Below are 22,758 nucleotides of genomic sequence, written 5' to 3' on the forward strand. Positions count from 1 at the left end.
AATGCTTCAACTTGGCTAATGTGGCAAACGACTTTTTTTTTTTTTTTTTTTTTCCCTCGATGCAATAAACAATGTTGTTTTATGGGACATTGATCCTCAGCTTTCGTCAAACGAAAACTAATCCCACCGACCAGACCAAAACAGGAAACATTAGGCGTACTGACGAATCTCTTTGATTTTCAATGATTACAAAACGATGTCATTAGCCTAAACTTTTCGAAGCTTTCTTTTTTCCTTTTATGTCAGGTGGACGAGACAGACATCTATGGATTTTGCAATCCTTTTGCTAGCTGACCAATAGAGAGAGAGAGAAAAGGTTCATTCCCAACTTTTTGTTTGGGAATTCAAAACTTATTACCATTAATAAATTAGGTACAGATGATTGCAAGTTACAGGATGGGTATCCTGTTTGTTAAAAAAAAAAAAAAAAAAAAACCTTTGAACTACTTCATTACAATACTAAACTGCCAGCATGCATCCAAGCATAAAATTTTCAGTCTAAGTTTGGATATTGAATTGAGTTAAATTGACTTAAATTAAATTCTTTATAAATAATAATGAGTTAAAATGGTAGAATGAGTTCTTTATGAATAATGTGTTTTAATGTTAACATGAGTTTAGATGTATTTATGAGAAGTTAAAAAATGTTATAGATTCCGTGTGTAAATAAACGTTTAATTGAAAAATGTTGTAAGTCTCATGTAGAAAGAAATTTTAAATTGCGATGAGTTTAATAATTTGAGAATTGGATATTAGACTCAAATTAAAATTAAACTGAATTGAATTGATCTCAATTGAGTCTAACAACCAAACCGACCTCAATCTGGGTCTTGCGAGTCTTGTATCATGGGCACAAACACAACTGTAATCTAATTAATATATTGCACTATCTACTTACACATATTGAAATCCTAGGATTTCCTAGAACAATTCAATTGAGCCAGTTTTCATCATCAGCACACCTAATCAACGGTAAACATAAAGCAAATACAGGAAGAACATGTACAATTGCTCATCTCCCTGAACATGTCTATCATTGGAATTAAGAAACACCCAAGGGAAAAATCCAACGTCTTCATTGAAAACCATCATTCTGCATCATCTTCACCATTTTTCATATTATTCTGGTATCCGCCTAAGCCTCCAAAATATTATCCCCATCCCTATCTTTGCTGTAGAATGAGGATTCAGAAAGAATCAAAAGACTCGTTCTGTGCTGCATCTTCATTCTCATCTTCCGCCTGAGATTCTGACCCTTCTTCGGTTTTTCTATAAACTGTATAGACTGTACCCTCACTTTCCTTGGTGGTTTTAGAAGCAGCGCTCTCATCAGACAAAGTCAATGCATCAATGTTTGCAGTCCCCTTTAGTGCAACAGACTCAGAACCACTTAATACTGCCATCTCCTTATTGGTTGCACTGGAGGTAGTATCCATAACCTGAATCGATTCATGGAATCTATCTGTTCCATTCCAAGATCCAGGGGTTTCCATCAGCATCAATGTTGAACCACCGTGCACTTTTGGTTCGATATTTTCCTGCTTTAGTGATATAAAAGAATTTGAGCCGATCTCTGAATTGGCTAAACCAGATTTATAACCTTTTTCACCACGAAGAGCATCTCCAAAAGCGACATTTTCTACCTTCTCCCTGTTGCTCGCCTCAGAGCCTGAATCTTTTATATCGACCTTAACTTCTAGTGTGCCACTAGTTTCATTGTCCTGATATACTTCACTCTTCTCTGTATCCCCTATTTCTTGCTCCTTCACCTTTCTCAAACCTCCAATTTCAGTGCTTATAGTTTGGGTGTTCTGCATCACAGCACTGGAGGCATCATCACCTTTGTAATTTTCCTCTCTTGCCTCCTGGGTATTCCTTTGAACTTCAATTTGGGCTTCATCTTCAAAAAAGCTTACATCCTCAATTTGGTTCCCATTCCCTTCACTATCTAGCTCTTCACTTCCTCCCTCCCTTTCCCTATCTTCTTCGTCGATTAAATCATCAACTTCCTCAGATTCTTCCTCTTCGACTCTCCCCTGCTGATGTCCATCCATTTCATCATCTCCACTACCCCTTCCTTCATCCTCACTTTCTTCTGGTTTAATCTCTTCTATCACTTGTTCCAACTCTTCTTTTCTTTCTATTTCCTCTTCTCGAGGATGGAGGTCCTTCCTCCCAAGTTTTATGATTTCATGCCCACTCTGCATTTTTTCAGATATCTTGCTGGAGTTCTCCTCAGATGCCTTCTTCCTTTCATGGGAGTGTTTGACTTGGTAAAGCAACCAAATGCAAATGGCAAGCAAAAGACATATCTGTATTGCATGCTTCACCTTGAAGCCTTTTGCCTTCTGATTTCTACTAGGTGATTGTTTCAACATGGTTGATTTCTTCAAACAAGCCTTCCAAATATCAGCAACAAGTTCTGGACCCAACCAACGTGTTGGAGATTTAAATTTACAGTGGAATAACCAGAAAAGAGATTAACCAATCTAATAAATAGGCTAAAAACTCAAAAAAGAAAAAGGAACCAATATCGCAAGAAAGCTAATTAATACTTCGAGATATTTAGTTGTTTCAGAGTAAGGAGAAGAGAAGAAAAAAGTTTAGCAGGTTCTTTATCCCAGCCTGTTGGCAACAACACCAAAATTATTGTCACACGGATATTTTGCAATTTTGGTAGTGGTACCACCAACATGACTAAAAAAGTGAATTTTGGACTTTCCATCTCTTATATCGTTGGCAGCTACAACATTCGTGGTCATACCACTACAATTGTGGTGTTACCACCAACGTGACTGGAAATAAGTGAATTGCAGACCATCATCTTTTATTATGTTTTGGTTGCACAACGGAGACAAACCACCCGAATATTAGTAGGATAATGAGATCAATGTAAAGGATGTCTTTGTTCTCCAGGTCCACTACTATTGGAAATCTGAGGTCAAATCTATTTATTTCTTTCTCCATGTCTTCTCAGCAATCAACCAGAGTGGCAGAGTTTCAACCAAATCAACTAGACTACCATACTGTGAAAGAAAAAGGAACCTACGCAGGAAAACACGTCTCTGGATGGCTAGATGAGGTCATATGCGCTGTGTGTGTAAATACAAAACGGTAGTGAATAGCATTACTTAGGAACATTTGTACAGTAATGCGCGGTATATGCCATGAGCAATCATCCCAGTTAGAAGGAAGGAAACGGCTATTGACCCTTTTCTTTTCTTTTATTTTTTTGGTCCATAAATAGCTATAAAATTTAAAGCACTAAAAATAACACCCAGTCAAAATCATAGCTCTAAAATTGGTGGGCACAAGTCAAAATTGCATCTTTAACTAAAATAATGGGATCAACCCAAAAGATTAGATTTGGTATTTAAAACAAGGGAAATTAACCATTTTGGAAGAGACCCAAATACCCAGAACTAACCTTCTTGGCCTCCAGGGCTAAGCCCTCTTCTTATCCCGACTTTGGAACAACCACTACCCCCAATTACATAAGGAATTTTTTTCTGAAAATTTGAGAATTCTGCAAGAAAAATTGTGTCGAACAAATAATAATAGAGAAATTGCTAATTAAGCATTGGCTCATGCATCAGATTGCAGTAAATCCAAGCTGATTTCACACCAAAAAAGTAAAAAATCAATGTAGAAAAAGCAAATGAGTGAATGCAACAGATCACAGAAAAGAAGTGTGGGAGAAAGGTACCTGTCGAGTCGCTAATAAACGTAAAATGAGGCTTCAAATTGGCTCTATAACGAGAGAAGCTTCCTGGAAAAAATATTTCTTCCCTCGAAAATTAAAAGCAGTTAAAGAAGAGAGAAGACTTGGAAAGTTAAAGGGCGTGAATAGCGTGTCCCTCCCTCTGTGCAGAGCAACTCCAAAAAGCCACCGCCATAAGAATGAATGAGAGAGCTTTTCATTCGTGTGAGAGAGAAAGGTGAGCATTTTATTCCAGCCATATTAAACGACTTCGTTTCTAGTGTATAGTACGAAATCCATTAAACACTAGTATTTTTGCATTTAAATTTGACTATTAAAATGGGTCCCTCTAAGATTGAAATTTGACAACCTAAGATTTTGTCACTTCTAAGATTATATCATATAGTTTATTTTTCAATATTCATTTTAATAGTTAAAATTAGATAAGAAACAAAGTGTAAGTTTTTGTAATTGAAAAATGCAATATATTAGTTTTATTTAATAATTTGTAATGTAAAGTGTAAAGATTTTGATACGTTGAGGGCAGAAAGTATATTTTTCCATATTTAGGATTGAACAGGTATAAGTAACATAATTAATCTTTATATTTTGTACATTATATTATTTTCTTGAGGAATTATATGCATCATTCATTATTCATTTTCAAATCTTACATTTATATTTTTTTTTTATAGGATATGGATATATTTTTTATAAAATATAAAGTGTGAGATAATGAATAATACATGATGAGAATAATTTTTTTATTTTCTTAAGTTTGAATCGTTAGATCTTGAGCGCGCATTCAATTTTATCATTCTCACTTTTAGGTTTATTTTCTCAATTGGGTTCGTTTGTCATATTTATTAACTAATCTAAGATAATGTTGATGCGACATGCGAGTGTATTTTTTTTTTTTTTTTATATATGTGATACGCACTGGTTAAAAAAGTAAAATATAAATATTGTTAATTCTTTTTTAAATTGTATAAATCGAAGAATAAACCAGAGAATTTTTAAAATAATAATATATTTAAAAAAAAAAAACTTTAAAACGTACGTATACAAATACACGAAAATATATAAAACAATGAATTTTCATTATACTATTTAAAAATTTTTAAAAACAGAAAAGAAAAACTAAGGAACTTAAAAATTAAAAAAAAAAAAGGCAACTCATGTTAATATTGTACCCTCCGAAAATCTACCGGCATTCTAATTTATTTGAGTAATTCTACTCTTAAGCCTTTTGTGTCTCCAACACCACACACCCAGATGATGTGGAGTTATTTTTATTTTTATTTTTACCCACCCCATATCGAGGCGCCCTCCACACCCGAAATTTCCATAAACTTCTTTTTATTTTTTTTCCCCTTCCTTGATCTCTACGTTTTACCCACCTCTTACCCAGGCGCCCTCATCATCTAGGTGACCTATTTACTCCAAGGTTCTCTCTCTTTTCTCTGCAGTATATTCATGCCCAAATCCACCTTCGCCCTTCGCTTTGGAACTTTCACTTCAATTGAAGCCTCTTCAATCTTCCACGCTTCTGAAATTTATATATACCCACTCGAAAGTTTCAATCTCTCTTAGGATCAGCTTTATAATATAGTTTATTCTTTTGGCAAAACCAGTGTTGTTAGAGACTTTGAATGATGGCTTAAAAGCACTTACACGAGCTATTGAAAGAAGACCAAGAACAATTCCTTCTCAAGAACTACTTTACCGATAGACGCTGGCAGCTCAAAACGTCCACACCCAAGACCCAGTTACAAGTCAAGAAACTAAAACCCATCTCCAAAACCCCAAGCTTTCCAGGAAACTTTCGCAAAAACATTTCAAGCATCAACATTTCATTTTAATCCACTTCTAACTTCCACCTTCCAGAGAAAAAAAATCAAATCTTTCTATAAAAAGTTACGATTTTGTATTTGAAGAAAACTTAAAATATAAATTTGTATAGTGTGAGAGAGAACCTCGAAGTCGGGGTTGAATGAGTCACCTGGATGATTTGGGATTTTAGATGTGGAGAGCGCCTGGGTAAAACGTAGAGAGGAGGTGATGATTCTAATTTTGAGTTTTTGGAAAAAGTGAAATGAATGTTTTGAAAAAAAAAAAAAGTCCACATCATTGGATGTGTAGTGTTGGAGACAAAAGAGGGTTAAGAGTATAATTACTCAACTTATTTTCCCGAACGCCATGTGCAGAAAGTTAAAAAATGAAAGAAAACGTTACGAAACAAGGTGAAATGAGACCGGCCTTAACTCGACGGACAACGTCATGACTCATTGATCATAGAAAGGCATGCATGCACGTGCACGGACTTATATGAAAAATATTTGCATGTTTTAGAATATACAAAACTCGCGTACGTTTTAACAAAAAGTGAATGAATTTGAGCCACGTAAAAAAAATAAGAGTTAATTATATTTTACCTCTTTGAATTTTCACTTAATTCATAATATATTTTTGAAACTAATAATTGCATCAAAGTAAACTCTTGAACTTTCAAAACTTCTCAACCCTCCCTTTCCGTCTACCATCAGTGTTAAATCTAACGAACATTCACTGCACGTATTACTCACGTGCATAACATTTATTACAAAGATGTAATTTTCACATAATTTATTATTATTAACCATATAAAATATAAAATAATATATGCTATCAATTATCAACAAATCATAAATCATTCAATAATTTATTTTTTTAATTTATATATGGTTAATAAATATCAAATAATTTTATTGTGTACATAGATTATTCATACTTGCTTGCAACTTAGATTAAAATAATTTTATATATAGTTAATGATTAATGATTTATTATTAATTGATAAGCATATATTATTTTATATTTTATATGATCAATGATAATAAATTAGATAAAATTATATATTTGTAATGAATTTCAATTAGATTTGATGTTATTGGTGGACGGAATGGGAAATTAAGAAGTTTTAAAAGTTCAAAGATCCACTTTGATACAATTATTAGTTTCGGAGGCATATTACGAATTAAGTGAAAGTTTGAAATGACAAAGTGTAATTAACTCAAAAAAATAATTATTTTAACAGTATAATCAACTTTATTTAAAAAAAATATGCGAGACTTACGCACTATAGAACTGAATATAATATTTTTCATATATAACAACTAGTGACCACATTGCTTGTGAGCATGCATGCATGCACGAGAGAGGCATGTCAGGGGCCGGATCACGCAAAGCAATTTGATATGTTCTGATCAAAAGCTAATTACAACACATAAAACAAACAAACAAACAATAATACGATCTTGGTACGTACACAGCAATATTGTTGCCAGTAGGGGATATATATATATATATGTATATATATATATATTAATATAAGATGGCTTAATTTGTACGTAAAATTGGTGGGTTGGCTCCAGAATCGGATTGCAAGTTGGGAGCTTGTGTGCGTTATCGGCAAGATCACGCGCACGTACTTACTGCGCGCGCGCGCAGGCTAGCTAGGATGCCTGATGATTACGGCTTGGCATTTTGCATGCATCATGTTTGCCTAAAGGCCAAAACAAGAGACATATATTACTATTGAGTTTTCATGCTTGCATGTTTATTTAGGAAGAAATTGAAGCAGATGGAGAAAAGCGCGCTGTTGTTAGTTGTCGCTATCACCCCTTGCGCACAGAAAAAGATTGCGGTTAACCCGCTAAGGATCAGCTATTACAAACAATGGATCGCATCATGTTGGCCTGTTGGGAAGAGAGATCAGCACGGAAGACACAGAGCTCAGAACTCAGAAGCAAGCTAGGAAGGCCACGTACATATATACCTTGCTCATAAATGATGGACGATGATGACGACGTGGCTTCTCTACCATCGGGTTCTCCGAAGTATATACATACACACATATATATATATATATAATATGTATATGGAAGCTAATAATAAGAATAAGAATAAACATATACTATAATTTGCATGGTCCAAAACAAAAGATTATGAACAGCTTTTTCAGAGATTAATCATGCCCCAACAATTACAAAACGAGATCATATAAATAACGGATTGATCCAACCGCTAATTATAACCCAGATCTTGATCACCTCCATAACTACCAGATGTGTGCACTTCCTAACTAATATCAGTCCATATAAACCTATATATTGACATGATACCAATTCCATCATGGATGTACATAAAAGCCTATTACATGATCAATTTACATAATAAAATATTGATATTTTGACTTATTTTATAAATATAATATATCGCATAACAAACTTGTACATCACATATCTCACGAAACACTCGCCTAATAAATCTCTGAAAACATAATCCAAATTAAGAAAACAGTAAATACAATACGAGATCATGTGAGACGTGTTGATCTGTAGTTTATGCCTTCGAGGTGGAATGTCTAAAATGCACAGGCTTCATGATCGATGCACGCGGTATCTTGTAAGATACGAAAACAAAACCCTGATTGATGCCTGATGCTTTTGATATGCTACATATTCTCTTCAGAAAATGCCTACATGTACATCAAATAGGTAAAGGATTGCTTTGTTAAAAGCTTTTGGGGTCCTTTGAATAACGAAAGCATTTTATCTTATTATGAGTTTTATTATGTACAAGTAAGTTTATGTACTAATCTACTTATAAAAAAAAAAAAAGTTTGCATACCAATCTACTTATTCAAAAAAAAAAATTTGCGTACCAATCTACGTACTAATATTATTGTCTTCATATTCTAAATTCAAATTAGCATTGTTTTTAATAAAATTTACTTTCTGACCAATCATATTGAATGAATACCTATTAGTACACAGAATCTCTTACATTTAGATTTTTCCTCTTATTATTATAATTTTTTTATTTTTTATACAAAATATAATAAATAATTCAATTTTTTTAAATAAAAAAATAATTATAATATTAAAAAAATAATATTTTAACAATATTTTATTCAACTTTCAACTTTCATAAAAAATCATCTCATCTCACTATCTAAATTGCATCATATTAGCTAGATGACTTTCAATACGAGATGAATTAAGGAAATGATATGGGAATTTTGTGCATAATAGTAAGATTGTTTGTGAATAATAATACTGAAATAATTTTGAGTTAAATATTTTTTAGATTTTGAGAAATAAGACATAAAAGTGTGAATAAAAAATATTATAAAGTTAAAATATTATTATAATAAAATTTTTTAATAAAATTTTTATTTTGAAATTTGAAAAAGTTGAATTGTTTTTTGTTTGAAAATTTGAAAGTTTATGAAAATTGAAATAATTAGTTTGAAAGTATTTGTGTTTGAATAATGTTTTTTGAAGAAAATAAGATGAGATGTGATGAAAATTATTTTCAAACCCCTAAGTGTAATTATCTTCAAACTCAAACTTTAATGTAAAAATTCCAAATATCGTAATATTATATATGGTATATAAGTACATATATCTACCGTCTAGAAATTAGTTAATTAATGCTTATATTCAGTCCTTTTACATGAACATTCTATGGTTTTATTCATATATATCCTTTAGGAGTACTTGGGTTGTCTTCATTTAAGAGAGATTATTTACACATCACTTACAAAAGTCTACATTTATAAATCTTTAGTTATTAATGATTGATCAGAATTAACATTGGTGGTGCAAGTAATTTGCATGTGTACAAAAAGTGGATACGGATCAAATGGGCACCAGTAACCAGCGAAAAAAAAGAGAGAAAGTTCGGGGGACACGGCCGGGAAGACTCCGAACACCATCGTACAGGGAAACGGTAAGCTGGCCGTAAGGGGAAAACTCAGAATATCATAGAGAGAGAGAGAGAGAGAGAGAGAGAGAGAGAGAGGGGCTAAAGTACAGAATTGAAGTAATATCTTAATTACCAATTAACTTGAAAATAAAATATCGTTAACTGCACGCATGGGGGCGATCAAGGATTGAAAATGAAGTCGCCGCACTTGCACTTCCAGCACATAGGCTTGTAGTTGGAGACGCCATCTCTGGAGTATGCAATAGTAGTACCGTGGCCGGTTGCATGACTTGCATCAGAGATTAATGGGATTCTCCTCTGCCTTTTCACTCGTGGGACAATCGGGACCTGAACTGCCTCGCAGTGCCCACAAGTGCTGCACCTCTTCTCGCAGTTTGGCGGCCTCGACCCTATCTGACCTCTCGCCAATATCCTTACCCATTTCTTCTCTGCTCTCCCTTCCTGTGCATTATATATATGAATCGAATTCAAGAGTACTTGATACATGAAACACTTCGGAATAGGATTCAGATAAAGGGAGCTCATGCTAATTAAGTATATAATTAAGGAAAATAAGATAAAGCACTCTGCGGGATTGTTGTTGCTTACTTGAGCTGCTTCAACTAACTTGGGAATGCTTCTCCCTGTAATGCATAAAAGTGATCGGAGTCCAGGTCAGGAAGCAAAATATATATATACATATATATAATTTCTACGAGGATGGTCATTAATTACCTTCAGCCGTGAATCTCACTATCGTCATGCTTGAAACCAAAAGCACCATAAGCGTGGAAATTAGTAGGTTTCTATTTCTGTGCCAATAAACGCAATTTTCATCAGTGCTGTCCATTTTCTCACTGAAAGATGTAGCAGTTCTTTTGAATGTAAAACCTTGAGGGAAAACAATGGGAGGGGAATAGTAAAAGGCGAGCCGGGGGGAGCCTCAATTATATATATGAAAGTGATATTCTGAAAACTGAAAAGTGTCCAAATAGAGGTTCAAGAGATTGAAGGACACCTCAATATATAATAGAATTAAGATCACTCCATTTTACCTCCTATATAATTCGCAGTCAGTGGTGGACGTGGAAGGCAAGAAAAATTAGGTAATATTTTTTTTTAATAGAAATGATAGTTGCAGTAGTAAGTATATAAGCGTTGTATAATTATTTTAAAAAAAATAATAATTACGAGATTTATATGTAAATAAATTAATTTTTTAATAATATATCTCACTCTTTTTCAAAATGATTACACGACATCTACGCATTCTACAATTATATTTAATATGAAAAAATCTATTTATTATTTCAACTTTCATCATACTCTCATTATTTTATGATGAGATATTAAATAATAAATTTATAAATAAAATATAATAAATAATTTTTAATCATTTAATAACACTTCATAAAATAATAAAAAAATAATAAAAATTAAGGTGATAATAGCGTTACTCATATAATATTATTTTATTTTGAAAACGCAAGCTGGACCTCAACCTCGTTTCACGATCCCACGGTCCCACCAATTGCCAAAGCTGTGTACCGTATGTTTAAATACCTGGAAGTAGCAGGAGTACTGCAGCTAGGAAGGATGGACAGCTGTACGTACGGCAACATTAATAAGCCGAGAGTATATAAACAGAATTTTGTTACCTAATCTTCACTACACTCTATATTTTATATTTTTTTTTAATTTTTTTTTAATTTTTTTTAAATTTTTTTTAATTTATTCTTTTTAAATTATTTTAAATTTTCTATTTATTATTCATATAATAAATATTTAATAAAAGAAAAAAATAATAAAAATTAAAAAAAAATGTAAAATGTGAAGTGTTAAAAAATTGTAAAGATTTATTAGAATATTATTATTAGATGTTGAAATGAGTTGAGTTGAGTTAATAAAATATTATTAGAATATTATTTATTATTATTATTATTATTTTAAGATTTGAAAAAATTAAATTATTTATTATATTTTGTGTTAGATTTGAAAAAATTGTAATGATGAGTTGAAATGAGTTGAGATAAATTATGTTTCTAAACGAAGTAACTCTAAATATCGACCGCTACAAGGATCGAGATTTTCTTAGAAAACTCGACCGATAAGTCCAAATATATATTTTTATTATTTTCTTCTTTTTATTTAATTATTTTTTATACATCTTTAAATATTTTTAAAAAATAAAAAAATATCAGTTCACTAATATTTACTTTCTTAATTATTAATTAAAAATAAATTAAAAATTTAATCGATCACCTTTATCCATCGAACTAGTATTTTTCTATAAATATACATGTAGCACTTCTGGTTATTCAATATTAGTGGTGAAGTTTATTGGGCGGGCTATTGCATGGGTTTTCGTTTTCCTTGCCCCTCGGAAATATTTACCTGAGAATGTCCCTTGCGTTGGTACTGTTTGTTTGAGATTTGGACAACTCCATTTTGACACGGCAAATACCCTCGATCGCTTTCTTTAAAGTTCTTTATCTCTTTCGATCGGAAAGTGTACTAAGCACGTGAATATTTCCCAAGGAAGATACTACTGTATTTTGGGGTACATACATAGTTACATATATTATGAGAAATGAATTTTATAAATTTTAAATAGATAAATTTTATATAAATCTTCATAAAAAAAAAATAGACTCCATTTAAAAATTAAATGTAAAAAAAATTATTTTTTATTGATAAGACCCACTTTTTTATAAAGAGTTAATATAAAATTTATCTATTTGAGACTTGTACTTAACATTACTTTATATATTATATCCTTGGACCTACGTATCAGCAATTGGGAAGATCAATATCGATCTATACTGTATTTTGGGATATATATATGTACCTATAAATATATTTCTGAAAGGGTATGACGGGTGCATGGGATCGATCGACGTCAGCTAGCTGCAAACTATAAATTCATTTAGGCACATGAGTATCGGAAGATCGAGAGAGAAGGAGCAGTACGTACGGCGCGCGCGAACGTTTGATTTATACAAGATGATCAGTCTACGTATATATACCTCGTGTACTTCGTGACTCCTGCGATTAATTGCTCGTCAGCTGCATCACTGAATCGTTCATCAAGTGCATGCATGCATGGCTACTATAATTCTAAGACGTGCAAATTAAAACAAATGTCATTGCATTGGAAGAGTACGCCCTGTACAGATCACCATTGGGTTGCCGTTGGCCGGCATCGATTTCACGCAGCATGCATGTGAGGATATTCAATAAATTAATGATTTTCACAGGATATAAATTATAAAGAAAAATATTTGTAATTATAAATTGTATAATCGCTGTATAATCGTTTTGAAAAAATTAAATAAAACATGAGATCTACATAAAAAAAATTAATTTTTTAATATCCTAACAGCTAGCTATCTTACGCACACACACACCATCATTAAGTTAGAATTAAAATAAAATAAAATAAATAAAAAGCAAATCGGTAAAAAAATGGGCGAAGACTATAGGTGGGAGTAGAGTTTTCTTATATATATATATATATATAAGAGAAATGTCGCAACTAAAATTGCCGACCTAAACAAATTAAACATTAATATATACATTAATTAGGAAAATAATTATAAATATATTATCGACTATGAATTTTTACAATGACGCCCTTAATTCGACTATAATGTATTTGTCAATTTAATTAATTTACTTGATCATGAGTTGGTCGTCTCCTGATCGATCGAGTAATATTTAAATTTAGATATCAAAGAAAAAGGAAGAAGTTGTATTCCACACTTGTGATTCTTAGTTCATGCCTGACCAATCCACTATATTATATCTTTTTGCCAGCGTTCGATCAGGAGAGAACAAGAAGCAGATCTAATGATACCGATAACCCATACGTACTGGGTTGAAACCAAAGAAAAAAACTCAAGATATATAGAGAGGATGCCCTATCAAATTTTCAGTTTTCTTATTAAATTATTGGAGGACTTAATTTTCTGCTTAGTACGGCCTGATTATTTCAATGAACTTTTCAGAATTTATTGAAAAAATTTATTTAGAATTTGTGAATACAACTCCCTAACATATTAGGGGAGAACAAATCTACTATCCTGATATATCCCTCTTCCAGAGACATATATAGTTAATACAACAGACTTTCAAGTACTTTAAAACTATTTAAACATGCGAGTGTGTAATCTATATGCTGCCTGGGTACCTAAAATTTCCCTCTCGGCTTGTATAAAGCACTCTTCTGGAACTTTATTCCCTCGTTCCCCGGATGGAGACATGATGATCCACACGAGTCTGCTACAATGGCAAGTCAGCAGCTATGATAAGAGAAAATTGTCAATCGTATGTTGGACCACGTCTGCTCCATCAGAGTTGATACAGAACGCTTTCACCTGAAAAAAAACGAGAGAAGAGTTTCTAATTTTGTCAATCAACTATCTGTTTTTCCAACTTAATCTTTCCAATTCCGAAAAAAGTCCCATTGTTATTACTGCACAAAGTTTTTTTTGTTTCTTTTTTTACATTGTTGACGTGACTTGCGAGACCAAGTCTTACAAAACTATAATATATTGAGACACGTGACACGAACGTGACTCCACATCTGTAGCAGCCACAAACGATGTACGTGCATGTTATATGTCTCCATCTTTTCTAATATTAAGTGTGAGACCTGTGCGAGGACAAAAATGCCATGCAAGCAAGGCAACGAAGTTGTGGAAAAAATATTATATATATAATTGGTATGGTGGCAGTATGAGAGGATAAGGGTGAAAGCAATCGATGGTCAATAATGATTTTATAAACTGACATAATCCGGGAGCCAAAATCGTATTTTAACCCTCCTTTTTTGTTTTTTTTTTTTCTTTTGCTAGGTTATATATTCAATGAATCATGCATCCATGGCCACCCTTTACCTTATTCTTATAGTGGAGATACCATTTGAATAAGAGCTCGTTTGTAATAAATTGCAACTTCAAAATAATGATAATAACGATGGTAGTAATTAATAGCAATAAAGTAAAAAAAAAAAAAATAGAACAAATAAATTAGACTAATGATGATGGAACCAACTGATTCATGATCTGGTCACATAGAAACAAAAATATTGTTCTACTTCTACATGATGACTTTCAAGAGTAAAAACCCACCTGAATGGTACTGTGCGCCAGATATCTTTGTTTACTTCCACGGAAGCTAACATCAACCCGTTCCCAGCTCACTTTTGTTAAACCTCTTAGCATTTCCTCTACAAATGTTGTAAAACGATACGATGAGTGAAAATAATATCCGAAGTGACAGTTTCCAAATCAATCAATATCTTAAAAGTTTCGAATATGTAGAAAATCATTGGCCTGAAATTACACACATGTAAGGGTCATTTACTTGGGTATTCTTGTAATTATCTTCTATAAGATAATGAACCGACACCAACAGCAAATCTCCCCCCTCCCCCCCCCTTTTTATTTTTGAACGGTTAATAAGAGTTTGGAGTATTTTTGAACGCTTAATAAGAGCTTGGAGAGATATTTACTCTTCCCTCGTTTTCCATGTTATAAATTATTGACCAAAAACTGGACCGAATGGGAAATCATACCGTCGTATACCTATTTCAACTAGTTTGCCTCAGATACCACCGTTAATGTTGTTCTGTAATTCCCAAATCCCAACCCAAGAGGAGGAATTGAACTCAATTAGTAACAAACTGTGCTAATAATTTCTAAGCCTGCCTTCCCTAGAGGGACAATAATTCAGATCCATGCCTAAAAAAGCATAATCCGACAACTTCTTTGGTTGCCTGGCCTCCTAATCATTAAATTTATTAGGACTCCGCTTTGGCACTTCCTTCAAACCAATACTACTACAGGCCAAGACAGATCTATCACAGCCTTCTTCCTGGTAGTCTTGGCTAGAGTTCATAATATATCAGTAACCAGTATTTTGGCAGTCAGATAGAAGAGAAAACAAAATAAGGATACCTTCTAAATGAATATTCTTGTGTCCATTGACTTTAGCCTCCAAGGGGATTTCTTGCTGGTTGCTGGAAGTTTCTGCTGTCTCCACATTTACAACATGCGGATATTTGTCACCTCTAGAAAGACGCAAATGCTGATTGAGGGAATAGTAGTTAGATTAATTCAAGATAAAATTCAAATTTCCATGACAAGTTTCAAAATTACCTTTGGGAGCTCATCTCGACGCCGTAGAGATGATGTACTCCATCCCACAAGTTCTATTGAAGGTGTCAAGTTATTCATGTAAACAGTGAGGGTGATTTCCAAGAAAAAAAAAAATGTGAGAGAACCTAATGATCAGACTCATCCTCTAACTATTTGATTTTCATATCTGAACCTCCAGATATCTGTCTCCCAAAGATTTTTCTTCAAGAATGTCCAAAAAGAGAGAGAATAACAGTAAAAGGATACGGTCAAATCGTACGTTTGAATAGGCAACACGTTTCTTGAAGGACTGCAAAGCAGACCTGCAGAGACAAGATGAGATATAATGACATATTCTGTAATAATTTGAGTTGTCAGTAGACACAAATGTTGCACAAGAACTCACATAAATTTAAGATCTTCATCATCATTAGCCATCCGAAGAAGCAGGGGAGTTTTTCCATCATCATTGTCGGTCAAAAATAGATGTTTTCCAGTTTTACCAAGAAACCACGACGCACGGGATGCAGCTTTCTCCAAAGTGTAAGAGCCACAAAACATAGGAACCTGAAAACAAAAACCTGTACAAATTGAGAAACTCTATGAACAAGAAGCCATCCTTGATGTTCTTATATTCTGCATGTAAATGCCATTAGTTTTGTTGCATTTTTAAGTGCCTCTTTCAGAGACACCTCTCTGAAAATGATGCTAGTCTGCCCAAAGAAAATTCAAAAGTAAGAAACTCAAAAGTATATCAAGTAGTTGATACAAAATTAAATATACGTTGCTGTCAGGAAAACCCTCTTGAAGTCCATAAATAAGTCTTTTTTTGGGATGAGAATTTACTTTTATAAAATATCCTGAAAAATATGAGAATATAAACTTAAATTTCGTCTCATGAGAATTAACATAGTTTACATACCAAGTAGCACAAAAAAGAAAGGTATCTATTAACATCTAATTGAACTCTTCATAATAATACAACTGAGAATGATATTGCAAGGGATAAATGAACCACCTGCTTATGCCCTCTTGAACCAAGGTGTGGGGTTGCATAGGTTATAAAATTAATTGGTTCCAGTCCGGCAATCTTTCCTTTGAATTTCTCCTCCACGCATGGATCTCCAGACCCATCACACCTACACTCTCCATTTCCCTGTGAAAACTCCCTCATGACATCTCTTCCATAAAGCTTAGCAATAGCATACCTTGCTATCAGGCCACCCAGCGAATGACCTACAAACGAAATCTTCTGAACTCCTGGGTGACGTTTTATGACTGATATAACCTGTAAATAAGTGTTCTTTTATATTCTTAACGTTGCAGAAACTTCAATTCAAGGAGTGCTTTACTAACAGAAATAAGTGTTCTTGAACACATCTGAGCCACACATGAAACAGAGGAAACCACCTTAAAGGCTGGTGGTAGTTGGTTCTGACAGAAAATTGGTAAAGAGCGATCTTATTCAATAAGAGAAGAAAATCATATTTGCCAAGGAAAAGAAAATAAGGGAAGAAGGAAAATTGGTCATTTGAATGGCCAAACCACAACCTACCTCTTTTGCTAATCTTTCTCCCATTACATCAACACCATCAAATGTCAACATTGAAGAATTACATTTACTGCCTGCGTTGCACATTAACCATACACAATTCATTTTATAGCAGAAACTGAGAACACAATAGACATCACCATGCAGTCAGAAAAATAGCCTTATGACATGTGTATGCCATTACATATCATTAAGCCCATTGGAGATAGAAAAGTAATGCACCCCCAGCAGGGTTGGAGTGAATGAGCTATCCATTGAGGAAATTCCATCAACATTATGAAAAGTGAGTCATAATTCTTCTTTTGCTTAGATATGGAAACCAATTATTGTACTTCAGGGATAATAAACACCAGGTTTTAAATGCTTTAAACATCCAATATTTATACTATGATTCATCTTCTGCAGAAGGCAGACAAGTGACCATGAATGACTAACTGGATAATATCTCCAGACACGCCAAGTTAAAAGAATACCAGGGCATAAGATAGTGCTGGCATCAGCTTCTTAAAGTAGATGTTTCTTGACCTACGTATAGGATACATTGAACTTTAAATCCCTTCATTTTCTTTCAATCTTTGTACTCATTAAAACTTGAAAATCTTTTTTCAATTGTCATGTTCATTAAACAAGAGTTTGTTTGGCTTGAAATCGCAAACCAGGAGGGGAAATAAATAAAGAACCATAATAGAGGACTACATGTGTAAAAAGTAGAACGAAAGTGGACATGAAAACAGTTTACCTTCAAATATTTAAAAGATACAAGAAATCGTGTATAAAGTGTATCGGAGGAATGTGTTAGTGTGTGCGTGCACGAGTTCATAGACCCAATCCCACTATGATGAATCAAGTAAATCTTCCGTGATGAAATCCAATTTATGATGCCATACTTTCCACCCTCCTTGATTAATTCGCACAACTGCTATAAATGGACCCCAGTAGTGATCAGATGATATTCTTAATACGGAATTATGTTGATTGGAGGCTTGAGCAGAATTGCAAGAGAATAAAATGGTCATGTTAATATATTTATAAACATATCTGTAGCCATGATATGAACAAATAAATTACATCACATAAAGCCAACAGATGCATAACGACAATGTAAATCGCAATCGATAATGAGACTAAATTTATGTGCCTTTATCAATCATAAATACTTATGCCAGGCATTGGGAAAAAAACCGATTAAAAGGGGTGAAAGGATTATGAAACTTACAGTGAACAATAACATCTTCGGGATATTTCTTCAAAAACTGCTTTGCGGCAAATCTCCAATCTTGAGCACTGCAGGGACGCATTAAGTCATAACCCAGAGTAATCAAACTAATCCAAATTCAAACAGAAAGATATGGGGGCTGATGGCTACCTGCCAATGAGACCGTTAACCATTACAACAAGATGAGTGGGGGAGGAAGTGCGACGCTCTCCATCACCGCCAATAACCTCCATGTCGAAATTTCCCTCCCGATCGTACTCCGTTTTCAGACATCCAAACCCGAGCTTCCAGGACGACGGCTTTGTGTCCTTCTTCTTGGTCGTCTTCTTGTCACTCTTGTCTCCGAACTTGATCTCGTTCGGTCCTTCTCCTCCTCCACCATTTACTTCCATTTCGCATACAGTCTTGGAAGAAACCCCTTCCAAATCCACCGAAGCCATGGAGTGCGCGAGTGAGATTTACTGAGGGGTCGTCGTTTTGGTTTGCGTATGACGTTGAGAAGCAGGGAGGGAGCCGGGACCGCGGTGAGGCGTAATGACGTTGGAAGTGGTTACATATTATAGATTCGGTTTGGTTCGGATGGGACCGACCGTGGGTCCCAACATTGAACACGACCATCGAGAAGAAGAAGAAGAAGAAGAAGAAGAAGAAGAAGAAGCCGCCGCCGGCGCTACACCTGACCCGATTGAGCAAACCATCCTTGGTTTTTGACTTGTTTACGGATTTACGTTGGTCAATGGGTCAAGATTGGGGTTTCAGGGATGATTCGTCCATGATCCATACTCATTTCGGACGGGTTTGCGAACGACTTTCCGTTAATATATTATATTATTATGCTGCCTTTTACAAGAGTTCTGAACCCTTTGCTTCTAGGAATGTGAGTGACAAGTGACAACACGCAATTTCATGCATGTAGCATTAATATATTTTAATTAAATATTAAATCAAATAATCTTTTTATGATTTAGGTATTATTTGAGTTTGAAGATAAATTGAGATGAGTTGAGATGGATTGTGAATAGTAATGAGATGAATTATGAATAATAATGAGATTTGTAAGTTAAAATTGATGAATAATAATAAATAGTAGTAAGATGAATTGAAATAAATTGAAATAAATTAAAATGAGTTAAGATGACTTGTGAATACAAATCAGACTTTAAATTAAGATTGGAATATAGCTAAAGTTACCAACTGGTTCTACATTGTAGATTTTTTTCACAATTTTTCAGATTTCTCGTGTATTCATTCTTAAACATACAAAACATGAAAAACCAAACATTTTTCAACTCCTCCGTTTCGACTTTTTTTTTTTTTTTAACTACACACCATTCAAATATTAAAAAAATAGACTGGCAATTTAATGTCTAAAACTCATTCACTTGTTTTCTTTTTATTAGTTTGAATTCTGCCTGCAAGAAAACGAATCTTCAAAGTGTCTCGAGGTTTCTTGAAAAAAAATAAAAAATTCTCAAAGTTATTCATTGTAAAATTCCTGGCTCCCGACTTATTATTCAATGCACGGATAATTTTTTTGACTAATAGTTTCGTTTTGACTTTCAAAGCTCCAATGTCTTTTGCTTTTGATTTCGTCATGGGTTTTGTGAGGGTAATCACCAGGGCCAAGGGAGCAGGTCCCGCCCACAAGGTCGGAACAGTTTTAGAGTCCAAGGACAAAGGCTGGCCAGCCTAGGAGGCCGGAGAGGAGAAGCAGTCTGATTACATGCGCTGGCTAGATAATGGAAGGTAAAATTGTCTAACATCATTGCGGACCGATGTCCAAGGATTGTCCCTGGACCCCGTTGTCTGGATAGACCTAGAAGATAGATGCACCTGACCGAAGACACACCGCAGTTAATGGAGATGGAAATAGGTACACTACTATAGAGAACTACGTCACATTTAATAAATCTTAAGGCTGGGTAAGCCACGACGTGCTTCTTGGGTTATCAATAGGAGCCATGATCGAGCTTGGCATACCTGCTGCACAGTAGGAAGATGGCAGGGACACACAATCCTAATACAGAGCGACACTCCCACTATCTCCTTCCAGAAGATCGTCCAATCAGGTATATATATATCCCCTCCCTCAGCGAGATGAGAGCTTTAGACACTTTAACACTTCAATTCATAATCCTCATAAAGAAATCACATTAACTTTAGCATCAAAGGTGTCCTTCAACACCTCCAAACTCTCATTTCTATCTAGTAGCATATGGACGAATTAGGCCCACGTGAAGCTGCTATGATTGTTAAGCACGACATCAATAAGTATAATTGAACTTCAACTTTCACAAGCCAAATGAATTATCCTAAAATCGAGAGAGCTATATGTTCGTGAAGATACCTAAAACGACACAAAGATCATCACCATCCTTCCCAAGTTCCCAACCACGGTGGGTCTTTATCAATGTATTTTTTTGCCATTATTCCCTTTTCTTCTTTCACGTGTAAGAAAAAGAAAAAAGATGTACTGTTTGGTTAAATTCTTTCATTTTCTTTAGTTGGGAATGTTAAGTCTTGTCAATTGGATAACTTAGGGGGTGAACTTTGGACACTTTATTGTTTGTGTGTTGTTCGGCAAAGGACATAGTTGCAATTGACCCAAAATTCACTCTTACCTAATTTTTCGAAAGATTAAGATATTAAACAGCCGGCTCTCCTTATCCTCTTGTCGGCACGATGACATGATTGAATTGTTTTAACGACATCTCAGGAGCGTGCGAATAACATTAAATGCAACTCATGCATTAATTTAACTAGATTGATGGTGTTTGTGTGTAGTGTTGTGCAAAAGTTTACATCTTTAACTTCCCTCTCGTATCGTAAAATGAAAGCCAAAATTAATGATGAAGATGATGAGATTTCGTGTAGAAGATTCTGTGAACATGTTTTAAAATTTTGTTTAATCATACCAGGGTTAAAGAGGAATAAATGGCCATTTGTGGGTAAAACGTATAATTTCTGATTCGGGAATTCACATTACACCTCTTTTCTAAAATCTCTCTCTAGAAAAATCATATTCCTTCTGTCTAAACTCTCTCAAACTTCAGATCAAAATAGAGGGGGTGGGAGATTCGGCTCCTCCCCCCTCTTTCTCCCTCCCCTCCCTTATCCTCTATCCATTTTATTTCCTGTGTAGTGTATTTTTTATTTTATTTTTGTATTTTTCAGGCCAAATAAGGGAGGATCACCGTTCGGGTCTTTTAAGCCGTCGCCCTTCTACACGGGCCCCATCAAGATGATGCCCAGCCATTGATCTTCAAGACCACCAAATATGGCATTCATCAGAGTGGAATGTAGCCTACATGCGCGGGACGAAGTTCTGGATCTATTCGACGCGTGCCCATCATGTGCCATCGCGGAGCCCTCTGTCGACGTCACGCTCGGCTTCTCTGGACTTCTTGACTCCGGGGCTTCCAAAATTGACCATTAGCTTTTCTCCCCAATTGACCAATGTTGATGCATCGTGCACTATTCATCCGTTTTTGTTTTTCTATTTCTTTGTTGTTGTTTGTTTTTCTATTCTTATATTCTTTTGTTGTTCTGAGTAAGGTGTTGAACTCTTAGATCAGACGCAATCTGGGACAAGAGAGTGGCGGGTGATGTTACGACTGGTGATATTGTACGACCAGTACTCACACATAGGTGCTACTTGTGTAGTGGAGGCTATTTGTGTCCGTGCGTGAGTTAGATGCTCGTGCCATCAGGGCTCGAGATGCCGATGCTTGTAGTGAGTGTGACGTCCAGATTCACATCGGTGCTTATGGTTCTATAGTTTAGTTGTTAGTTAGTAGTTGTTAGTTGTTAATGTGTTTTATTTGTATTTTTTTTATTATTTTAGTGTTTAATAAAATATAAATAGGCTATTGGATTTAGTGTCCATAATAGGGTCTCGTACTTTTCCTCCCTGGAATGATAAATGGGCATTCAAGTTTTGTTTACAGAACACTTTCTTTATTAAGAAAGAATTTGTTGAGAAGTTAAAATAATATTCACCACAAATGAATTTGTGTATGGAGAAACTCTAGAATTGATGTGTAGTTTAATTTATAGTCTGAATTTTTTCATGTATTAATAGGTTACAATTGTTATTTCGATTCATTAATGAAATAAATTGTTTTTGTTAAAAAAAAAAAACGTATAATTTCTGAAATACTCTTTAATCTTTTTAAAAAATTCCACTGTTTTTACATAAAATATTTTCTGGACAACTTAAAAAGAAGTTGGCTAAGACAAAAAAGAAAAAGAGAAAAAGGACCGATTCGACCGAACGCAAGGAACCAGACTACTTCACAGCCAAGCAGTCCTGAGTGGGCTTCCGCTTTTTTGTTGTTGATATTTTAGGCTCATCGATACACGTGTCTCCATAGTTTTTATTTTCAGTAAGATCAGCAAA

General features: G+C 34.3%; 3 protein-coding genes across 4 annotated transcripts; all 3 read right to left on the reverse strand.

Annotated features, from left to right (window-relative positions):
- Positions 1 to 863: 863 nt before the first annotated feature.
- LOC121261120 lies at positions 864 to 3,936 on the reverse strand. The gene is made up of 2 exons (XM_041163297.1): positions 3,707 to 3,936; positions 864 to 2,422 (listed from the first exon to the last, which is right to left on the reverse strand). Exon 2 carries the CDS (start codon positions 2,376 to 2,378, stop codon positions 1,188 to 1,190), a length of 1,191 nt encoding a protein of 396 aa, XP_041019231.1. The 5' UTR covers positions 2,379 to 2,422; positions 3,707 to 3,936; the 3' UTR covers positions 864 to 1,187.
- A 5,695-nt stretch (positions 3,937 to 9,631) lies between these two features.
- On the reverse strand, positions 9,632 to 10,301 carry LOC121260299 (EPIDERMAL PATTERNING FACTOR-like protein 2). Its single transcript, XM_041162126.1, has 3 exons — positions 10,187 to 10,301; positions 10,061 to 10,095; positions 9,632 to 9,913 (listed from the first exon to the last, which is right to left on the reverse strand). The coding sequence occupies exons 1-3, from the start codon at positions 10,299 to 10,301 to the stop codon at positions 9,632 to 9,634; spliced, it is 432 nt and encodes a 143-aa protein (XP_041018060.1).
- Positions 10,302 to 13,502: 3,201 nt separating this feature from the next.
- Positions 13,503 to 19,187, reverse strand: LOC121261121 (putative lipase ROG1). 2 transcript variants are annotated; one of them, XM_041163299.1, is made up of 10 exons: positions 18,510 to 19,184; positions 18,360 to 18,427; positions 17,147 to 17,217; positions 16,610 to 16,879; positions 15,998 to 16,158; positions 15,859 to 15,914; positions 15,613 to 15,665; positions 15,412 to 15,541; positions 14,584 to 14,681; positions 13,503 to 13,827 (listed from the first exon to the last, which is right to left on the reverse strand). In XM_041163299.1, the coding sequence occupies exons 1-10, from the start codon at positions 18,797 to 18,799 to the stop codon at positions 13,753 to 13,755; spliced, it is 1,272 nt and encodes a 423-aa protein (XP_041019233.1). In that variant the 5' UTR covers positions 18,800 to 19,184; the 3' UTR covers positions 13,503 to 13,752. The 2 variants fall into 2 exon arrangements, with proteins under 2 accessions (XP_041019233.1, XP_041019232.1); XM_041163298.1 differs by lacking the exon at positions 13,503 to 13,827 and adding an exon at positions 13,929 to 14,105 and having other exon boundaries at positions 18,510 to 19,187.
- Positions 19,188 to 22,758: the final 3,571 nt, after the last annotated feature.

The sequence above is a fragment of the Juglans microcarpa x Juglans regia genome, chromosome 4D (genome assembly GCF_004785595.1).
Source record: "Juglans microcarpa x Juglans regia isolate MS1-56 chromosome 4D, Jm3101_v1.0, whole genome shotgun sequence".
NCBI classification, from domain to species: Eukaryota; Viridiplantae; Streptophyta; class Magnoliopsida; order Fagales; family Juglandaceae; genus Juglans; species Juglans microcarpa x Juglans regia.